This window comes from Chlorocebus sabaeus, chromosome 11 (genome assembly GCF_047675955.1).
Source record: "Chlorocebus sabaeus isolate Y175 chromosome 11, mChlSab1.0.hap1, whole genome shotgun sequence".
NCBI lineage: Eukaryota > Metazoa > Chordata > Mammalia > Primates > Cercopithecidae > Chlorocebus > Chlorocebus sabaeus.
The window spans coordinates 118,223,157-118,245,237 of NC_132914.1; the positions used below are offsets into that span (position 1 = coordinate 118,223,157).

Genomic DNA, 22,081 nt, shown 5'->3' on the forward strand with positions numbered 1-22,081 from the left:
TCCTGTTTCTGATGTCTTGCTGATGCATGCTGCTGGCGCAAGTGGCCTTGTGCTTTGGGACTGAACCCAAGGAGGGAGGAGTTGTTCATTCTCTTAAGCTTTCAGGCCCCAGGGAGAATCTTTCAATTACGTAATGGGGCCTGAGCCCTCATGAACTGGATCAAGGCCCTCATAAAAGAGACCCCAGAGACACCTTTGCTCCTTCCACCATGTGAATACTCAGTGAGAAGCTGCCATCTATAAATCAGGAAAAGGCCCTTACCAGACACCAAATCTGCCAGCGTCTTGGCTTGGACTTCCCAGCCTCCAGAGCTGTAAGAAATAAATGCTTATTGTTTATGAGCCATCCAGTGTATGGTATTTTGTTTTAGTAGCCCAAGTGGACTAAGACTTTGAATTTTTCATTCTTTTTTTTATTTTAAACAAGAATTTTCCCACCACCTACAAAGTGGGCTGTGCTGGGCATTATGAAGGACACAAAGCTGGGGACTGGAACAGCCTGTCTGCCTCCTGGAAAGGAGGCACTTTTTCTGTCCCTGAAGGCAGAGGTGGGAAATACACAGATTATGATTGCTAAATTGACCAGAGGCTATTGATAACCAATTGAAATGTGCATTTTCTACGCTATGGTAGGTGAGTAGCCCACCAGAAAGCTAGGCAAAACGGGAGGGCAAAAAGAAACATTTTATTGCTTGGAATAAACCTGATCACATGACATCCTTTGATAATAAAGATGCTATCATTTTCCTACACTTTCCTGACTATTATGTACTGTTTGTGTATGGGTTTTAGGAGTTGAGGTGATTTTTTTTACACTGTATCATCCTCAGTCTCCCATTCTTTGTCTCTTTTTGCCTCAGTTTCCCCAGTCCTCATTTCTTAAGAGTTGAGAAGCTCAAATGATCAAGCAATAAACATTAGGACAGCATTAGGCCCTGTGGAAATAAAGAGCACCCAAATGAGAACTAACAAAGGCTATTTATTCTCAACTTGCTGTAGCAAAGGAACCAGCCACCATCTCTTGCTTTTGACAGAGATTTAAAGACAGGCAGGAAAATGGGAAGGCTTCAGGGGTACCCTGATTGAGGCTGTTGGTATGGGGAAGTTGGAAGCGCACTGACCAGAAGAGGGCTAACCATGGGATTGGTCTGGGGAGCTTATTTGGGTTTCTTGGGTTGGTCATAAGTAGGAAGCAGGATGGGAGTGGGGGCAAGGGGCGGGGAATTAGAGAAGCTGCCAGTTATTGCCCTGATGGTTTGGGGTTGATTGCTAAAGAAGGTTGTGGGTCAGAGTTCTGTCGTTGTACGTCATGTGGCCACTGTCTATTTGTATATTTAGTCTCTCACACCCCTCCTCATCCTCCTCCTGGCAGGGCTGGGATAATTCTTTTTTTAAACAGATTTACTTATTTTTATGTTTTAGTTTTTAGACACAGGGTCTTGCTCTGCTGCCTGGGCAGGAGTGTAGTGGCGTGATCATAGCTCACTGCAGCTTCAACCTCCTGGCTCAAGCGATTCTTCTGCCTCAGCTTCTCGAGTACCTAAGACTACAAACGTGCACGACCACACCCAGTGAATTATTTTTTATTTTGTAGAGACGGGGTCTGCCTATGATACCCAGGCTGGTCTTGAGTTCCTTGGCTCAAGCGCTGCTCCCACCTTGGCCTCCCAAAGTTCTGGGAGTACAAGTGTGAGCTACCATATCCGGCCTGGGATAACTCATTATAAAGCTGGTGAGACCTGGGACCTTCCCAGTAGACAATGGGACAGAGTGACTGACAGGATGAGTTCTGGAGTACATGGGAGAAATGTACACAGAAGTTTCCCAGAGAGAACTAACTGGATGGAAACAGAGCCTCTCCCTCTTTCTTCTTAGAGAGGATGAGAGTGTCACTGTCTTGGATGCCGTAGCTCCCCAGACCCAACCAGTCCTGCAGGACTTGGCCTTGGAATTCTAGCTGCTGCTGCTTTTTAGGAAGCCCCTGCTGGTCTTCAATCTGCTGCTTCAGACCCAGGATGAAGCTGTTGGGGTGGATGGCATAGGCGTGGCTCCCACCATCAGGATTCTTCACGAAGACCTGGATCTCGGTGGGGATGGTCTCCAGCAGATAGATGTGAGTGTGGGAGAAGATCCCATATTGGGCTAAGGAGCATCTGCTGCTGAGAAGCTTCCTCTCACTGCCAGGAACCTGGAAGGACAGACGCTGCAGGCCAGAGTAGCCCCTCGTCCTCCGGATTTTCTCTTTAACTTTCCTTATGGGCTCATAAGGGTTCACAATGAGGTTGAAATCTGGGTAACCCCTCTGCTCCACTGTCACATGGATGTCTCGTGCCCTCTGGAAGGGAGAGGGAGAAGGAGAGGTGTTAAGTCCACACTTCTCTGTCTGATGTGCAAATGTTCCCTTCATCTGTCCTTATCTTTACAATAGTAGCAGCAGCAGCAGCAAATGTGTAGGGAGTGGTAAGCACCTTCCAGGCTGTATACTGAGCACCTTCCATACCCTTAATGCATTTTATTCTCAGAGCATCTCTATTAGTTGGTGGGTTCTACGGTTATCCCCATGCTATTGATGAGGAAACTGTCTGAGCAGGGTTAAATAATTTGCTGAACACCAATCACATAGGTAGTAATGAGTAGAGCAGATATGTGAAGTGAGGTCAGTCAGACTCCAGAGTCTGTGTTCTCATCACCTCCAGAGGCTACACTCCAGGGCCTGAGAGCCCCCGGTGGCTGGAGAGCACCTGGAAAATGCTGGAGAGGGTCAGGCCTTTAGCTGATTCTTTCCAGAAGAAATATAAGCCTTGGCCGGGTGCAGTGGCTCACACCTGTATTCCCAGCACTTCGGGAGGCTGAGGGCAGATCACTTGAGGTCAGGAGTTTGAGACCAGCCTGGTCAACATGGCAAAACCCATCTCTACTAAAAAATGCAAAAATTAGCCGGGTGTGGTGGCGTATGCTTGTTGTCCCAGCTACTCAGAAGGCTGAAGTGGGAGAATCTCTTGAACCCAGGAGGTGGAGGTTGCAGTGAGCTGAGATCGTGCCACTGCACTCCAGCCTGGGCAACAGAGGGAGACTCTGTCTCAAAAGGAAAAAAAAAAAAGAAAGAAAGAAATATAAGCCTGGCATTGCCAAGTTTTCTGATTTGTCAAGATAAAAAATCTTTGCACAATGTTTTCTGTGTTTGTTTTGTGTTTTGAGACAGGGCCTTGCTCTGTCACCCCAGGCTGCAGTATGCAGTGGTGCAATATTAACTCACTGCAGCCTTGGCCTCCCAAGCTCAAGCAATCCTCCCACCTCAGCCTCCTGAGTAGCTAGGACTACAGGTGTGTGCCACCATATCTGGCTACGTTTTTTTTTTTTTTTTTTGAGACAGAGTCTTACTCTGTTGCCAGGCTGGAGTGCAGTGGTATGATCTTGCTCACTGCAACCTCCACCTCCCAGGTTCAAGTGATTCTCCTGCCTCAGCCTCCCTAGTAGCTGGGACTACAGGCACATGCCACCACACCCAGATAATTTTTTGTATTTTTAGTAGAGATGAGGTTTTACCATGTTGGCCAGGATGGTTTCGGTCTCTTGACCTCGTGATCTGCCCGCCTCGGCCTCCCAACGTGCTGGGATTACAGGCGTGAGCCACCGCACCCGTCCAAGTTTTGTATTTTTGGTAGAGATGGGGTTTCACTATGTTGCCTAGGTTGGTCTTGAACTCTCGGGCTCAAGGGATCCACCCACCTCGGCCTCCCAGAGTGCTGTGATTACAGGCGTGAGCCACCGCCCCCGGTCTACAATGGCTTTTACATTCAGGAAAAATCCAGAGGCGTATATTTTCCAGCCCATGGGTGGGCCTCCTCATTTGGCCAGTGGGTCCCTGTTTATACTCTCTGTACCTTACTGGAGCCTCTGATTCTGCTTCTTCCTTCTGCTCCAAGCAGGTCAGTCTCCTGTTCCTGTACACATCTTGCTCGTCCCAGCCTCCCATGCTTTGCCCCCATCATCCTTTATCCTCTGTTCTGAGCGTCTATATCCCCCCCTGGCCTTTACGGCTCATTTCAACCCCTAACTTTTTAAAGGAATCTTCTCTGGTGACTTTAGTTAACATTTATTCTGCTTCCAGACCCCCAGAGCTTCTGGTTCTGCTGCCTCTTAGCAGAATGATCTTAGTTAATTAACCTCTCTGAGCCTCAGTTTTCTCTTCTGTAAAATGGCAATAATAGCAATGATGATGACAATAATAAAGATAGTGATAATATTCGACCTTCTTACTTTACAGAATTGCCCGTTAGGATCAACTGAGACAGACCTTGGACAAGAGCTTTGCAAACTAGAAAGTGTGATGTTAATAAAATAGATTTTTGTGATCTCTGCCTATACCATACGTTTGGCATCACATAATAATATGACTTAGTATTTTTCTTTTTTTGCTTTGTTTTCAGAGTATCTTGTCTTCTCTGGTAATTCTAGCAGTTTTGTGTAAGTTTGTTTCATGGACTTGCTTCCTAACGACATAGGGTCAGTTCTTTGAGAGGGAGGGTCTTGTCTTTTTTTTCTTTTTTCTTTTTTTTGAGACAGAGTTTCTCTCTTGTTGTCCAGGCTGGAGTGCAATGGCACGATCTCAGCTCACTGCAGCCCCTGGCTCCCGGGTTCAAGCGATTAGCCTGCCTCAGCCTCCGGAGTAGCAGGGATTACAGGCACCTGCCACCACGGCCGGCTAATTTTGTATTTTTTTAGTAGAGATGGGTTTTTTCCATGTTGGCCAGGCTGGTCTTGAACTCCTGACCTCAAGTGATCCACCTGCCTTGGCCTCCCAAAGTGCTGGGATTACAGGCGTGAACCACCGCGCCTGGCCGAGCTTCGGGGTCATGCCTTATTTCTGTGCCTGTGTTGTCCCCCAGCCCCCACCCCCTACCCCATCCCTGAGCACAGCAGTGGCACAGAATGGCTGATTGAGCTGACTTGGCTGGACCCAACTCATACAAAGAATGATCAGGAACACGGAACTGATTCTCCAGTAGGTTATGGGGAAAAGAAAGGAAAGGAAAACAAGAATTTGAAAGTAAGAAACCCGAGGCTCTGAGAACCAAAGAATTTGTCCAAGTTCACAGAGCCCGTGGGTGGTGCAGCTGGCCCTTAAAACAGTGACTCTGAAGTTCTGTTCTCCATCAGCACAGAACTGAATGAGTAAATACTGAGTAGCTGTCTATCATTCTGAGCTTCAAGCCCTTGACAGCCCAGAGAGGAGCCGTTACCTTCACGTTCCAGCTGGTGACGGGGTTCTCCCTGTTGTCATAGCAACAGTCCTGTTTCAGGCACTGGCAGGCCCTCTGAGCGACGATGTCCCATCTGTACCCTTCTGCCACGTTGTGGGTGGGGTCAGCAGGATCCAGGATGATGGGCCTGTAACACAGGAAAAGGATGCCCAGGTTTGTAATGGTTTGGAGGCCTTCAAGCCAGAAAAAAACCTTCTCAGCAATTGTTTAGTCCAGCCACTGAGCATCGTGATGTCCACATCCTGGGGATGTTCAGGAGGGCCCCAAAACACCGCAGGATGGAGACAATACTATTTCCAAGAATTTCTATCTGGCCAGGGGCCGTGGCTCACGCCTGTAATCCCAGCACTTTGGGAGGCCGATGCGGGAGGATGGCTTGAGGTCAGGAGTTTGAGCACAGCCTGGCCAACGTGGTGAAACCCTGTCTCTACTAAAAATACAAAAAGTTAGCCAGGTGTGGTGGCACGTGCCTGTCATCCCAGTTACTCGGGAGGCTGAGGCAGGAGAATTGCTTGAACCTAGGAGGTGGAGGTAGCAGTGAGCCAAGATCGTGCCACCACCCTCCAGCAGCCTGGGCGACCAAGTGAGACTGTTTCCAAAAAAAAAAAAAAAGAATTCCTCTTTGGGAGAGTGCCTTAGGTGTTTGCAAGGAATTTGGGGGGAGAATGAGGCCCCAAGAGGCATGATAGAGGAATAACAGATGCCCATTCAGGCAGGGGGCCCTTTCCGTTCGGTGTAGGCTTTGCAAGTTTAAGGTTAGAGCTGCTGAATTGCTTTGGATAATAGAAACACCACTGCCACCAACTACTGACATTTATGGAAGAACAAGGCCAAATCCTAGGCAAATTAACCTATTTTAATCCTTACAGCAATTCTGTAAGGCAGGGACTGTTATTTTTATTGTTGTGATTGTCCTAGTTTTACAGATCTCCTTCAGTTCTTTTATTTGTTTTGTTTTTTTGTTTTTTTTGAGACAGAGTCTCGCTCTGTCACCCAGGCTGGAGTGCAGTGGTGCAATCTCAGCTCACTGCAACCTCCGCCTCCCGGGTTCAGCCAGTTCTCTGCCTCAGCCTCCCGAGTAGCTGGGATTACAGGCAACTGCCACCATGCCCAGCTAATTTTTGTATTTTTAGTAGAGATGGGGTTTAACCATCTTGGCCAGGCTGGTCTTGAACTCCTGACCTCATGATCCACCTGCCTCGGCCTTCCAAAGTGTTCGGATTACAGGCATGAGCCACTGTGCCCGGCCTAGATCTCCCTGAGTTCTTACAGCCAGTAGATGGGGCTCTTACCCGTCTACCTCCTCAACAGAGCACAGGTTGGGCTGCCCCCAAGAGTCTCTCCTTTCTATAAATATTGAATAAATATTTTAAAGAATATTGGCTTGAAGGGGATCTTGGGCTTGCTTATTAACTTGGGGTGACTGCAAGTCTGTGATTAAGACCAGCTCTTTGAACGGGGTGCAGTGGCTCATGCCTGTAATCCCAGCACTTTGGGGGGCCGAGGTGGTCAGATCACTTGACGTCAGGAGTTCAAGACCAGCCTGGACAACATGGTGAAACTCCATCTCTACTAAAAATACAAAAATTAGCAGGGCATGGTGGTGGGCACGTGTAGTCTCAGTTTCTTGGGTGGCTGAGGTGGGAGGATAGCTTGAATCCAGGAGGTCGTGGTTGCAGTGAACCAAGATCGTGCCACTGAACTCCAGCCTAGGTGACAGAGCAAGATTCCATCTAAAAAAAAAAAACCCAACAACAACAACAACAACAACAAAAACAGCACTTTGTACTCTGGGGCTTGGGAGGGAGCTGCGACTTTATCTGTGTAATAGAATGTGACACAGGCTACTGGAATGAACTGGACTTTGGGCTCCAGGCTGGCTCCTCCCAACACTGACTGTTCCCTAAAACAGTCCTGCTTGAAAGTGCCAGGCTGTCCCATGGGATGGGGTCACTGATCTAAAGTGGCTCATTCTGTTGGTTGGCAGGTGGCCCAACACACGGGGTCTGTGTCCTGTGACCAGTAATCAGACTGGTTCCCTCTGGGGTTTGGATATGGGGATGATGGAGGTCCCTTATACCTGGGAGGCAGAGGGGAGCAGGACAGGTGTGGAGAGAGAAGCAGAGGCTGAGGGGAAAAGTGCTGTGGTTCATGAGAGAGAGTGACAGAGAGAGGGAGTCTCAGGTCCTGATGCTTTCTCGATTTTTCTGGGCATGGTTATAATAAATCCTCTTTTCATGAGCGGACCTGGCTTTTCTCCCTTACAAAAGAGACCCAATACTACATAACAGAACACGAAACATTGTGATATTGCTCACACAGGCCCAGAGCTTCTAACATAGGGAACTGTCTGGGTTGGGCTTCCCCTGAAGCAGATCCCCACATAAGGATTTCGCTGATTTGGAAAGTGATCCCAGGAAGCACGAATAAGGGAGTGAGACAGTGAGACAGAGAAGGGAAGGCAGACAACAAAGGGTGGGTATTGAAGTAATTACTACTGTGGTCAACTGGAGGCGATCTTTGGGAAAGAGTATGGAATAGGTGGTGGCTCACGCCTGTAATCCCCGCATTTTGGGAGGCCAAGGCAGGTGCATCACCTGAGGTCAGGAGTTTGAGACCAGCCTGGCCAACATGGCAAAGCACTGTCTCTACAAAAATACAAAAATTAGCCAGGTGTGGGTGGTGGGCGCCTGTAATCCCAGCTACTCAGAAGCCTGAGGGAGGGGAATCCCTCAAACCCAGGAGGTGGAGGTTGCAGTGTACAGAGGTTGCAGTGAACGGAGATTGAGCCACTGCACTCTACCCTGAGTGACAGAGCAAGACTCTGTCTCAAAAAAAAACAAAAAAGAAAGAAAAAGAAAAAAGCATATGGAATGAGACCCAGATTCCTTCCATCTTTGGGGTGAGGGAGCTGTGGTATTTATCCACCAACTCCCACCGGATCTGGTGAAGGGCTGTTCTCAGAGTGGGTCTGCTGGCAAAGGGATGCAGGTGCTGACAGTTGGAAGTGAAACCAACCTTCCCTAGAACGGTAAAGGCCGAGGGGATATGAATGGGATGCTGAAGCACACGCTCCAATATAAGCATTTACTCAGCATCTGCCAGATGCTAGATATTGTGGATCCTTAACACAGATCTTCTCCAACCCTTGCATCAATCCTGTATCGTATGTTCCAATTTATTCCTGCTTATGGATAAGGGATTGAGGCTCATAGCAGTAGGAAAATGGCTGAGCTGGGATTTAAACTTGAGTCTCCAAGATTCTTTCCATTTTCCCATGCTAGCACCTACAGAGCACTGAAATGGTCTTCAGAGAGCAAGAGGGCCAAGCTAAGGTGGAGGGTGGCTTAGGAAACAAGGAACAGGCTTATACCCGCCCCATGGCCCCCCAGTGGCTTTGATAAGCCACCAACTTGAGATGCCAGCTGTGTTGGTGTGGGAGGTCAATGCTCAACTATGGTGGCAGCCTTACTGCTTAATACAGCCAGTCCATAAAATTCTATACCACGTTACACTAGCTCCTCTCTCTTTTTTTTTCTGTGAGATCTGGTGGGCAAACAGTAGTCCAGTACCTCTCTTTATTGAGCTGTTGTCTGACACAATCCTCAATGATTGCATTCTGGAGTGTGTAGTACTTGGTCCAGTAGATACAGATGACGTCATACTCCTGGAGCAGGTCCATCACAGTGGTGAAGCCTTCGCCCAACATGAAATTCTCATCTTCTTCAGTACCCATTTCCCAGGCATAGATGGTTAGAAGTTCGAGAGCATAGAGAGGGGGCAGATTGGCCCTGGGGGACCTGGCTTTCACATACTGTTGAAAGAGATGGGAAGACAGAGAGAGAGAGAGACCCTAAGATTCTGTGTAAGGATGGCGTTGGACCAGAAGCTGAGAAATCCAAGTTCTAGTCCTGGCTCTCCTGCCTACTGGCTGTGTGACCTTGGCCACGTCACATTCCATCTGTGGACACAGGTTTCACCATTTTAGAATTAAAGGGCTGAGTGAGTCCACTGGGCTTCAATATGTGCTTGACAGACATAACTCCTGGGATGAATTTATGAACAGGTGTGAGCAGGCTGTGCTCGGTCACAAGCATCCTAGCCTAACCAGTCTCATTTAAATCTATTGTAATGTATTCAGCTTCTGAGAAATGTTTCTTTAAAGAAAGGAAAGGTTTCCTTAGATGAGGAAAAAATGGTAATAGTTGAGATTCTGTAGTGAAGATTGGGGTTGCCTCTCTAGCGGACATTCTTTCCTTCCCCATTGCATAGTAGCCATGATGTTTGGAAGGGGTTGACCCCCACCCGCAGCTCCAGGATGGACCCTGACTGGCACAGACCTATCAGCATAAAACTTTCCCCCTTGCAAATGATTGGCTCAAGAGAAGGCATGCGATCTAAGTTGGCTCAACTAGAGTAAAGCCTAGTTCTTTTGTTCAGTGGTTGAAAGAAGAGAAGTCCTCCCATGTGTGAATATGAGGGAAGGAACAGTTGTGGCCACTTTGCCACCAAGAGGGAAACAAGCCAAAGGACCAAGTTGGCATATAGAGGAATGAGAAGCTGAGAGAATGCCAGAGAAACAGAGCCAGTGCCCTCTCCAGTGCCTGAAGCTCCCCCTTCCACACCCCGACCCCCCGACTGTTTAGGGGTTTTCATACATGAGCTGATAATTCTCTTTATTGTTTAAGCTGGTTTGAGTTGGTTTTTGTATTTTTCTCTTACTTGCAAAAGAAAGCATCTTAACTGATACTGGTCACTTCCTGTGTTAAGAATTTCACTGAGGCCAGGCGCAGTGGCTCATGTCTGTAATCCCAGCACTCTGGGAGGCCGAGGCGGGTGGATCACTTGAGGCCAGGAGTTCGAGACCAGCCTGGACAACATGGTGAAACCCTGTCTCTACTAAAAATACAAAAATTAGCCAGGCGTGGTGGCAGGTGCCTGTAATCCCAGCTACTTGGGAGGTTGAGGTGGGAGAATTGCTTGATCCTGGGAGGAGGAGGTTGCAGTGAACCAAGATTACGCCACTGCACTGCAGCCTGGGCAAGAGTGAGACCTTGTCTCAAAAAAAAAAAAACAAAAAAACAAAAAGAAGAATTTCACTGATAACATTGATACTTAGCCAGAAGGTTAAAATTTTGGTCAAATATTCAGTAGTTTGATTTGTGGAAGTAAAATGGACATATTTTCCTATGGCCATCATATATGAATATTAGATCACATCCCAAGGTCAGAGGAAAAAAACTGTAACACTTTGGCCTTGAGACAAACACAGAATCATCTCGTATAATTCTCATCTCCCAAATAAATGAAACTTTGGGCCTTTCCTATAAGTCACTGACTTACTAACAGAAAAACTTTATCCCTGACTTTAGAAATTCAATTTTGAATTAAAATTTATTTATAAGGCCAGGTGCAGTGGCTCACGCCTGTAATCCCGGCACTTTGGGAGGCCAAGGTGGGCGGATCACAAGGTCAGGAGACCGAGACCATCCTGGCTAACACGGTGAAACCCCATCTCTATTAAAAATACAAAAAACTAGCCGGGCGTGGTGGTGGGCACCTGTAGTCCCAGCTACTCGGGAGGCTGAAGCAGGAGAATGATGTGAACCCGGGAGGTGGAGCTTGCTGTGAGCCGAGATCGTGCCACTGCACTCCAGCCTGGGCGACAGAGCAAGACTCCGTCTCGAAAAAATAAATAAATAAATAAATAAATAAATAAATAAATAAATTTATAAGTTAATTTGTTTTGTAACTTTTTGTGAATTCATACTTAACACTCAAATTTGTAAACCATAACTAACAACAGTATAATTTTGTTAGAAATTTAAACCATGGTAATATAACTTATTTTCTCCAATACTAGTGAAATGTTATATTCTTAAAACTTAGATGATATATAAAATGTAGGATGCCTGTAATCAGTAAGATGTAAGCCTTAGTGAATGGATAAAAACATTACCCAGCTCAACTTACTTCACCTCCTGGCTCAAGTGATCCTTCCGCCTCAGCCTCTCAAGCAGCTGGGACTACAGGAACCCACCACCACCCCCAGCTAATTTTTTAATGTTTATATTTTTTGTAGAGACGGGGGTTTCACCGTGTTGCTCAGGCTGGTCTTGAACCCTTGGGCTCAAGTGATCCTCCTACCTCAGCCTCCTAAAGTGCTGAAATTACAGGCGTGAGCTACCACATTTGACCAGTAATTGTTTTTTCTTTAAATCCCTATTACATTTTATTTTTATTTTTATTTTTTTGAGACAGAGTCTCGCTCTCTTGCCCAGGTTGGAGTACAGTGGCATGATCTCGGCTCACTGCAAGCTCTGCCTTGCGGGTTCACACCATTCTCCTGCCTCAGCCTCCCAAGTAGCTGGGACTACAGGTGCCCGCCACCATGCCTGGCTAATTTTTTGTATTTTTAGTAGAGATAGGGTTTCACTGTGTCAGCCAGGATGGTCTCGATCTCCTGACCTCGTGATCTGCCCGCCTCATCCTCCCAAAGTGCTGGGATTACAGGCATGAGCCATCATGCCCGGCCTATTTTATTTTTATTGGATCAAATATTTCCTTCTGCTGTCTGATTCCCTTGTAACTTCTCTGCAAGTTTTATATAATAAATGATTTTTGTCTCTGAGTTCTGTTTTGTAGTTGGAGTTTCCATTGATTATCTTGGGGGCAGATCTTGTTTCCAAAACTGACTGAACTGCTGCCTGAGAAATGTCCCTGAGGGCTGTTTACACTCACACATGCCCTCTTTTCGACTCCTGGGGTGGAATTAAAAAAATCCTTCCTCTTGTTGGGCCCTAACCTGCTGTGATTAATGGCCACGGTACCTGGCGAAGTTGACATCTGCCAGTCCTAGACTGTAATTGAAGGGTAACAAGAACTTGTGGGGTGGGTGTGGTGGCTTGTGCCTATAATCCCAGCTCGTTGGGAGGCCAGGGTGGGAGGATCGCATGAGACCATTTCGACACCAGGCTGGTCAACATAGTGAGACCCTGTCTCTATAAAAGAAATATAAAAAAATTAGCCAGGCATGGTTGTGTGTGCCTGTAGTCCCAGTTACATAGGAGGCTAAGGTGGGAGGACCGCTTGAGCCAGGGAGGTCTTGATCCAGGGAGGTGGAGGCTACAGTGAGTGGTGATCGCACCACCACACTCCAGCCTGGACAACAAAGAAAGACCCTGTCTCAATAAATGAATAAATAAAAATAAAATAAAATAAAAAGAACAAGTTTACTGAAATACTGTAGAGTACCTATTTTTCTCCTTCCTTCTCTGTTTCTTTCTCCTCTTCCTCCTCCTCTCCTCCTTTTCCACCTTCTTCACTGACGGTTTCACTTTACATTTCAAAAGACTAGCATTCTCTCCCTCTCTACCTGCTTCCATTTCCCCTGGGTGCAGTTTCCTGAGATGAAAATCAGGCCCTGTCTTTCCTCCCCACCCACCCTCCTCCCTCTCCTTGCCCCCACCACCCTGGCTGCCCCCTCACCTGCTGGTACCAGTGTTTCACCAGGCGCAGGAGGCTCTTCAGCTTCGTTGGCCGATGTTTCACGAAATTTCTCTGCAGCTCGCTGAAGGATGGGGAGAAATTTCCAGGACCACCACAGGCCTTGATCAGGCTCACATAGATCTCAGGGGGTGGCTGGGAGTTGGGAAGAGAAGGCCCTGAGGAGTGAGGGAGCAAAGGGAGAGATTGGGGATTGAGGAAGCCGGAGGGTGGTAAGTAGTATTTTGGGGAGAGCCTGCTTATGCATTGGCGTTATCCCTCCAGGGACACTTGAGACCTCACATCTACAGAAACCAAAGGTTTGCCTTGTCTAACTGTCCTTTTTGTGAAATTCTTTTTTTTTTTTTTTTGAGGCAAAGTCTCGCTCTGTCACCCAGGCTGGAGTGCAGTGGCCAGATCTCAGCTCACTGCAAGCTCCGCCTCCCGGGTTTACGCCATTCTCCTGCCTCAGCCTCCCGAGCAGCTGGGACTACAGGCGCCCGCCACCACGCCCAGCTAGTTTTTTTTGTATTTTTTAGTAGAGACGGGGTTTCACCGGGTTAGCCAGGATGGTTTCGATCTCCTGACCTCGTGATCCGCCCGTCTCGGCCTCCCAAAGTGCTGGGATTACAGGCTTGAGCCACCGCGCCCGGCCTTGTGAAATTCTTACTCTCGAGAACCAACATTGGGCTTTCCATGCATCAGGCCCCTCCTATTGTCCTCCCTCAATGTCCTCAATGTCCCTCATTTTCTTTAATGTCTGTTTTGGATCTCTTTCAACACTCATAGGGAGGCCGGGCGCAGTGGCTCATGCCTGTAATCCCAGCATTTTGGGAGGCTGAGGTGGGCAGATCACCTGAGGTTAGGAGTTTGAAATCAGCCTGGCCAAGATGGCGAAACCGCATCTCTACTAAAAATACAAAAATTAGCCAGGCATGGCATGGTGGTGGGCACCTGTAATCCCAGCTACTTGGGAGGCTGAGTCTGGAGAATTGCTTGAACCCTGGAAGCGGAGGCTGCAGTGAGCCGAGATGGCGCCACTGCACTCCAGCCTGGGAGACAGAGCAAGACTCCGTCTCAAAAAAACCAAAAAACTCATAGGGAGAACCAGTTCCATGGTACATATCACTGAGACATCCCAGCACTCTCTTCCTTGCTAAAATCAGATCCTGTCTCTTACACCTTCTCCCAAGAGCAACTCCACGCAGCCGGCCACTGCAGCTGATAGGAGTTAGCACATGAGAAGAAACCTCTAGGGTCTGGGCTTGCAGCATGTAGGTTTTACTTCAAACACCTAGAACTCTGCCCGAGGACAAACAACAGGGCCAGTGAGTTAGTGCTCCCGAAGCAGCCCCCAACCAGTGACGGCTGGGAAGCTGGTGAGTAAGCGCTCCAGCCTCCCACTTGGGATCCCGCGGAGGCACATTCCGTAACATGACTGCGAGTTCTCCCAGGAGGTGAAGCTGAGGGTGGTGACTTGCCCACGGATGCATGTTGTATTGAATTCTTGCCTTTCCCATCTCAATTCCGTACTTCCCTACCAGTGCTTCCTGGGATGAACACCCAAATAAACTGCTTGTCCTCACATCCATGTCTTACGATCTGCTTCTAGAAAACGCAGTGACAGACCCCCACCCCCACTTTTAGCTCCTTCCCCTCACTGGGTGTCAGAGCCCCCTGAATGTTCTTTCCCCAGAAAGTCACTTCCTGAGCACTCTTTCTGTGGTTATTCAGGCCACCGTTTACATCATTTGCAATCATGTTTGTTTTGTTTTTGTTTTTATTTGTTTTTGTTTTGTGACAGAGTCTTGCTCTGTCGACCAGGCTGGAGTGCAGTGGCTCAATCTCGGCTCACTGCAACCTCCACCTCCAGGGTTCAAGTGATTCTCTGCCTCAGCCTCCTGAGTAGCTGGGATTACAGGCAACCACCACCACACCCAGCTAATTTTTTTTTATTTTTAGTACAGATGGGGTTTCACCATCTTGGCGAGGCTGGTCTTGAACTCCTGACCTTGTGATCCACCTGCCTTTGCCTCCCAAGGTGCTGGGATTACAAGCGTGAGCCACCACGCCCAGCCTGCAATCATGTATTTATCTCTGCAATTCTTTGGTCAATTTCTGTATTTCAAGTTAAGCAACATGACAGCCAGAGTTGGGTTAATCCTGTGCACTGCAATAACCCAGCCCTGAGCACAGGACACAGATGGAATGAATAAATGTGGGTGTGTGCACATGGCCATGAGTAAAGGTGAGACACTGGGAAGTCTCCTGGGGTGGGCAAGTGTGTGAGTCGGGTGGGCTTCCCCTCCCCTTACCCAGGGCTCTGTAGGCAGGCACGATGGTGACCGTGATGGGCTCCGCAGTCCCCCTGGTCTGGATGGTGAGGATGAGAGCATTGGAGACTCTCTGCTCCACCCTCAGGTCCTGGAGCCCGAGGGCCAGCAGGTCCTGGCTTTGCCACATGGTTTTCCGTATCAGCCTCAGAACTTCTTGGTGGTGCTTAGCTGCCTCCTGGAAGCTGTGGAAACAGCTCAGAAACGCCACCAGCTCCACCTCTCTGGTGCTCCTGAGAACCGTGCCATTCCCGAAGGAGCCCACCTGCAGAACACAGAGCCGTCACCCTGAGGCCCACTGCCATGTGCCAGGCAACCCCTGTGGCACTTCACATGCACGGTCTCACTGAATGCTCACCACCCGCTGAGGGACGGGTACTGGGTGGTACTGATACCCACACTTTACAGGTGAGAAAACTGAGATGTCTGGAGGATCTCGAGACATGGGATCGAGAAATGGGGCAGCCTGAAAAAGATCTTGACTCTTCCCTGTTTCTTAGCTGTGTAAATGTTCTGACTCCTAAGACCTTCATCTGTAAAATTAAAGCAATGGTGGAACATGAGTCACTGGGCCACTGGCAGGATCAGATGAAATAATGTATACCAAGGGTTTGGTGGGGTGCCTGGCACACAGGAAGTCAGCAATATGTTTCTCTTTCTCGTCATTAGTCATTTGTCCCAGGTCTTGCAGTTTGCAGCCCTCAGAGCCCAGCTTTTTTTTTTTTTTTTTAAGACAGGGTTTTACTCCCATTGCCCAGGTTGGACTGCAGTGGTGCGATCTTGGCTCAACCAATCCTCCCACCTCAGTCTCCCAAGTAGCTAAGACTACGGGCATGTGCCACCATGCCTGGCTAGTTTTTGTGTTTTTTTTGTAGAGATAGGATTTTGCCATATTGCCCAGGCTGGTCTCGAACTCCTGGACTCAAGAGATTTGCCCCCTTGGATGCCCCAAATGCCCAGTTTCTTATCTACTACACTGCATTGCTTCTGAGACCCAGTCTTCTTATCCACAGAGTAAGGCCAACTCCAGAGGAATGGTAGCATCTACTCCTGTAGGGTTGTTTGAGGATTCTGGGGGTGGTGGTGGGGCTGAATAATTTCATGACATTATAAAGCAAGGAGCAAGTTTGCCTGGTGGATTTAAGAGCCACAGGCTGTGAAATGGGGCAACCTGAAAAAGATCTTTACTCTTCTCTGTTTCCTAGCTGGATAAACATTCTGACTTCTAAGACCTTCATCTGTAAAATGAAAGTAATGGTGGAACAAGAGTCACTGGGCTACTGGGAGGATCAGATGAAATAATGTATGCCAAGCGTTTGGTGGGGTGCCTGGCACACAGGAAGTCAGCAATACGTTTCTCTTTCTCCTCATTATCCAGCTGACTTAGACAATCCCTTCTGCTGCCGGGGTGTCAGTTTTCCCCCTTAGTAACGGAAGGAGGTCGAGAAGGGATTTTTTGATGTTTTGAGATTCTAGATGAGCTCTCCAGGCCCTGTTGCCTCTGGTATGCAAAGCCCCACAACTCTCTGGCCACCTCTCCTGCTCATTCCGTGTCTGCAGGTGGAATTGCTACGGAGGCACCAGACCCCCAGTGGGCTACTTTTCCTGGTGGATGGAGTCACTGCACATGAATCAGATTCTAGCTGTTGCTGGATGACACAACACGCCCTGTGTGACATAAGCACGGATGCTGGATGACATGAGCACGCCCTGTGTCCGGCACCCCTGAGAGCCCTGTGTACATATTATCCTTTTTAAAATCTTTACTTCCCAGCCAGGCACCGTGGCTCACACCTGTAATCCCAGCACTTTGGGAGGCCAAGTTGGGCAGATCATGAGGTCAGGAGTTCGAGACCAGCCTGGCCAACATGGTGAAACCCTGTCTCTACTAAAAATACAAAAATTAGCCAGGTGTGGTGGTGTGTGCCTATAATCCAACCTACTGGGGAGGCTGAGGCAGGAGAATCACTTGAACCCAGGAGGCAGAGGATGTGGTGAGCTGAGATCTTGCCACTACACTCCAGCCTGCGTGACACAGTGAGACTCCATCTAAACCACTACCCCCCCAAAAAAACCCTTCACTTCCTGTATTGAGGTGGGTATTAGGAGAAATATTTCCATTGTACAGATGAGAAGACTGAGGCAATGGGGAACTTGCCATGGTCTCCCAGCCAGGAGGCAGCGGCGTCAGAGAAAGAGCCAGAACTCAAGTAGTGTGTGGTTCTTCTGCCTCTTTCTTCCTCATGACCCAAGGCTGTGAGCCAGTCCCTGCTTCCAAGGGATCACGGGCATTCAGATCCAGCACCTCCACCCCCTGGGAGAGGGTTGGAGATGGCACCTGTGTGTGAATGAAGGACACGTTTCCCCCAAAGACCAGTCTAGACTTCCCTTTCTTTTTGAGACAAGGTCTTGGTCTGTTGCCCAGGCTGGAGTGCAATGGCACAATCTTCACTCACTGAAGCCTCGACCTCCTGGGCTTAAGCAATCCTCCCACCTCAGCCTCCCGAGTAGCTGGAACTACAGGCATGCACCACCATGCCCAGCTAATTTTTTATACATTTTTTGCAGAGTTGGGGCTCTCACATTTTGCCCAGGCTGGTCTCGAATTCCTCAAGCAGTCCTCCCACCTTGGCTTCCCAAAGTGCTGGGATTACAGGCGTGAGCCACTGTGCCTGGCCTAGACTTCCCGTTCTGCCTTTCCCACTGGTAAGATCCAGGCAGACAGAAAAGAACACATCCAGAACATGCTTCCTGGTTTGCTTCGGTTTTAAACCTATTTAAGCACAATTCATTTGAAGACAAGCATTCCCTTATGTGGACCAGCTCCACTCACTAGATTTTCAGAGGGTGGGGAAAGGGAGGGTTTAGACTCGAAATAAGATACATTATTCCTCATTAGTTATGGCTCTCTGGGGATTGCTACCATTTAGTGATTTCAAGAGAAGTGGCTATGATGTGCAGGAAGAATTTGAGGCTTGGGTAAATAGCATTTCCTGCCGTAAAAACTCATTCTTGGCCGGGTGCAGTGGTTTAGACCTGTAATCCCAGCATTTGGGGAGGCCAAGTTGGGTGGATCACTTGAGGTCAGGAGTTCGAGACCAGCCTGGTCAACATGGTGAAACCCCGTCTCTACTAAAAATACAAAGATTAGCCAGGCGTGGTGGCATGCGCACACACAAATCCTTATTCCCTCCACTTTGTTCTCAAGGTTGTTGGGGAGGGGGTGGTCTGGGAAGGTCTGCCAGAGTCAAACTTGAGTCCCAGGCCCAGAAGAAAGCTTGGCAAGAATTCTAATGATGCTTCTGTTTCTGAGCATTTATCATGCATGAATCATTGAGCCTGCATTGCCCCACTGGCTTGGTGATGGAGAAATGATGATGCCCCAGTCACAGATGAGAAGATTGTGGGTTTGAGAAATAAGAGTGGGAAGGTCAAAGCCACACAGCTGGTAAGGGAGGAAGCGAAGAGTCTGTCTAGTATCAAAATTTGTGGTTTCTCACTTATAAATTGTATGGCCTCAGGCTTCATATGCTGGGGATAGGTGCAAAGAACGGATAGGGGCCCAGGGCTTCTAGATCCCTCTGTGAGTTGGTTGCCCCTAGAGAGAGAACTTGAGCACTGGGCTGGGAGTCAGGGGTCCTAATTCTAGTATTGCCTTTGCCACCAACTCGCTGTGTGACCTTGGGATATCTCTCACCCTCTCTGTGCCCCAGTTTACTTAATTATTTAAGTGAGGCATTGGTTAGACTGTCTGATTCTCCAAAGCCTTTCTAGCTCTGACCCTCTTGAATTTTGATCTTAACGAGCACAGGAGGTGGCATGAAACAGCTGGAGGAAGGGCTGGGGAAAAATCTCAGTGAGGGGGGCTTGGGTTCCTTGAGTCAAGTTCAAGTCCTAGCTTCAACACTGTGTGACCTCGGACAAGTCATCTCACCTCTCTGAGCCTCCATTAAAAAATCACTTTAGTCCGGGCGCAGTGGCTCACTGTAATCCCAGCACTTTGGGAGGCCAAGGAGGGCGGATCACGAGGTCAGGTGATCAAGACCATCCTAGCCAATATGGTAAAACCCCGTTCCTACGAAAACACAAAAAATTAGCCAGGTGTGGTGGTAGGTATGTGTCGTCCCAGCTACTTGGGAGACTGAGGCAAGGAAATCGCCTGAACCCGGGAGGCGGAGGTTGCAGTGAGCTAAGATTGTGCCACTGCACTCCAGCCTGGCGACAGAGCAAGACTTAATCTCAAAAAAAAAAAGAAAAAAAGAAAAAAAATCATTTTATTGGACGGCCAGACATGGTGGCTCACATCTGTAATTCCAGCACTTTGGGAGGCCAAGGTGGGCATATTCTTGATCCCAGGAGTTCGAGACCAGCATGGGCAACACTGGTGAAACCCTGTCTCTACAAAAAATACAAAAATTAGCTGGGCATGGTGGTGCATGCCTGTAATCCCAACCTACTTAGGAGGCTGAGGATCACCTGAGCTCAGGGAGATCGAAGCTACAGTGAGCAGTGATTGTGCCACTGCACTCCAGCCTGGGTGACAGAGCGAGACTCTGTCTCTAAAAAAAAAAAAAAGTCATTTTATTATAAAAAAGTTAAAACATATAGAAAAGTGGAAAGATGATACAACTAACACTCATATATCCAACTAGTTGATTCAACAAGTCTAAATTCCTGGCTACATTTGCTTAATGTAAGCCACGTTAAAGTAAATTACAGGCACCAAGGAACTTTGTCCCTAAAATACTCTGGTGTTCGTGTCCAAACAAAAGAGAACATTCTCCCTGATAACCACAAGACTACTGTTACACCTAACAAAATCAACAATGATTTCCTATATCATATATATATATCTCTCTCTCACAGGGTGCAAGAATTAGAGATAGTGTATGTTAAGAGGTTAGGCTAGTGAGCCCCCAGATGTGAACTATTATTACTAGAGTCATTCTGCTCCAGGCAGCGGTGCAGTGGGGTGTAGACAGCGAGGTGGGATGGGGTGTTCTGCGATGTCATTAGCATGGGCTAGGGATAAGGAGGACAGCGGTCCCCAGCATCTTCAGGGACGTGGACTCTGATACTGGGTTTTGTCCTGTGTGGGCGCTGGAGGAGCCCAGTCTTACCTTGATTACCTTCAGCACCTGCACATCCTGGTCCAGCCCACGCTTCCCCTGGAAATGCTCCTGCCTCAGAAACTCCTCCACGGTCCGCACAGCATCTAGAACCTCCTCCTTCCACTCCCGGTGGGGCTGCAGCCACTGAGCCACAAAGGAGTCCAGCCTGGAGGCTGGCGTGCTGTACAGTTCCTGCATCAGTGCCATCTCTGTCCCGAGAGTACCACTGCTGGGCAAACATATAGCTGGGCAGATATATAGCCAGGCACCTACCCAGCTCCCTGGCACACACCTTCTTTTTTAAGGCAGCTCCTCCTCAACTGCCCTCCAGTGCTCTATGGGATGAAGCTCCCTAGCAGAGAGGAAACCAGGTGTGATGGGCTGACTCCAGGTCCCCCTTCTTGGAGACCCCCTTGCTGCAGTAGGGGCACAGGAGGACGCTCGGCTGAGGCTGGAATGTCTGGGGCCACCTTAACAGGTTGGCCGTCTAGTCAGTCTCTCTGCTATCAGTTTCGATTCTCAATTTTTAGAGTTCCCTTTCATGATGTTTGGAAACTGAAATTGGATAGTGTTTGACCCCAGAGGCGGCAATTTGTCCAGTAGGTTGGAGTTGGATAGTGGTTAGCCAATTCAGCTGCTTAAATCTGTCTAAGCAAATTGAGGCTTGGGAATGGAAGGGACTCACTCACGTTCAGGTGATGGAGAGAGAATCTGGAGCCCAAAATAACAGACTGGGAATTCTAGTCTACCCTGGGCCAGACTCCAGCCTCTCTGGCCCTCACACTCACTATTCGTAGAGTGAGTTTTTTGTTGTTTTTTTAAATTTTTTATTTATTTATTTTTGACAGGGTCTCGCTCTGTTGCCCAGGCTGGAGTGCAGTGGTGCGATCTCAGCTCGCTGCAACCTCTGCCTCACGGGTTCAAGCGATTCTCCTGCCTCAGCCTCCCGAGTAGCTGGGACTACAGACATGTGCCACCACGCCTGGCTAATTTTTTTTTGTATTTTTAGTAGAGACGGGGTCTCACCATTTGGTCAGGCTGGTCTCAAACTCCTGACCTCAAATGATCTGCTCACCTCAGCCTCCCACAGTGCTGGGATTACAGCGTGAGCCACCGTGCCCGGCCCATAGCGTGGGTTTAACAGGTATTACGATTCATGCACTGAACCAAGAAGTTCATGCATTGAGCCAGGAAGACAAAATAAGAGGAGGTTCCTGTTCCAAGGGGGCTCCCAGAACGGCGGGGGAGACATAGAAAAAAGAGACTTCAAAAGTCCAGTGCGATGTATGTTAAGTAGGAAGAAAGCATGAAAATTTGGTGGGAAGCCAGCAGATGAGTTTCGTTTGGTGTTAGCAGACACCTGCTCGAGAGGAATCTTAAAGACCAGGGATCCGGGCCGGGCACGATGGCTCATGCCTGTAGTCCCAGCGCTTTGGGAGGCCAAGGTGAGAGGATCGCTTGAGGCCAGGAGTTCAAGACCAGCCTGGGCAACATAGCTGGGCAACGTAGCCAACTCTGAATAACACTAAGCGCTCCAGGGCTTAGTCCTGGGCCCTTCTCTCTTCTTGCTCCAGACTTACTCCCTTGGTGATTTCAACGTGTTCAAATGTTTTTACTCTGGCAACTCCCACATATCAATTTTAAATTTATTTATTTGTTTATGTTTGAGACGGAGTCTCACTCTGTCGCCCAGGCTGAAGTGCAGGGGCACGATCTCAGCTCACTGCAACCTCTGCCTCCCGGGTTCAGGCAATGCTTGTGCCTCAGTCTCCTGAGGAGCTGGGATTACAGGAGCCCGCCACCGCGCCTGGCTAATTTTTTGTGTTTTTAGTAGAAACAGAGTTTCACCATGTTGCCCAGGCTGGTCTTGAACTCCTGACCTCAAGTG

The 22,081-nt window shown here is 48.5% G+C and overlaps 1 protein-coding gene across 1 annotated transcript; it reads right to left on the reverse strand.

Moving 5' to 3' along the window:
* Window positions 1-392: 392 nt before the first annotated feature.
* On the reverse strand, window positions 393-20,691 carry OASL (2'-5'-oligoadenylate synthetase like). The gene is made up of 6 exons (XM_008004973.3): window positions 20,203-20,691; window positions 15,065-15,347; window positions 12,753-12,928; window positions 8,837-9,078; window positions 5,244-5,391; window positions 393-2,335 (listed from the first exon to the last, which is right to left on the reverse strand). Exons 1-6 carry the CDS (start codon window positions 20,398-20,400, stop codon window positions 1,835-1,837), a joined length of 1,548 nt encoding a protein of 515 aa, XP_008003164.3. The 5' UTR covers window positions 20,401-20,691; the 3' UTR covers window positions 393-1,834.
* Between the last annotated feature and the right edge of the window lie 1,390 nt (window positions 20,692-22,081).

Coding starts and splice junctions, on each gene's coding strand:
- OASL (XM_008004973.3), bottom strand. CDS start 20,400: ATGGCACTGATGCAGGAACTGTACAGCACGCCAGCCTCCAGGCTGGAC. Junction 15,348..20,202: donor AGGTGCTGAAGGTAATCAAG/GTAAGACTGGGC, acceptor TGTGTTCTGCAG/GTGGGCTCCTTCGGGAATGG. Junction 12,929..15,064: donor GCCTGCCTACAGAGCCCTGG/GTAAGGGGAGGG, acceptor CTCACTCCTCAG/GGCCTTCTCTTCCCAACTCC.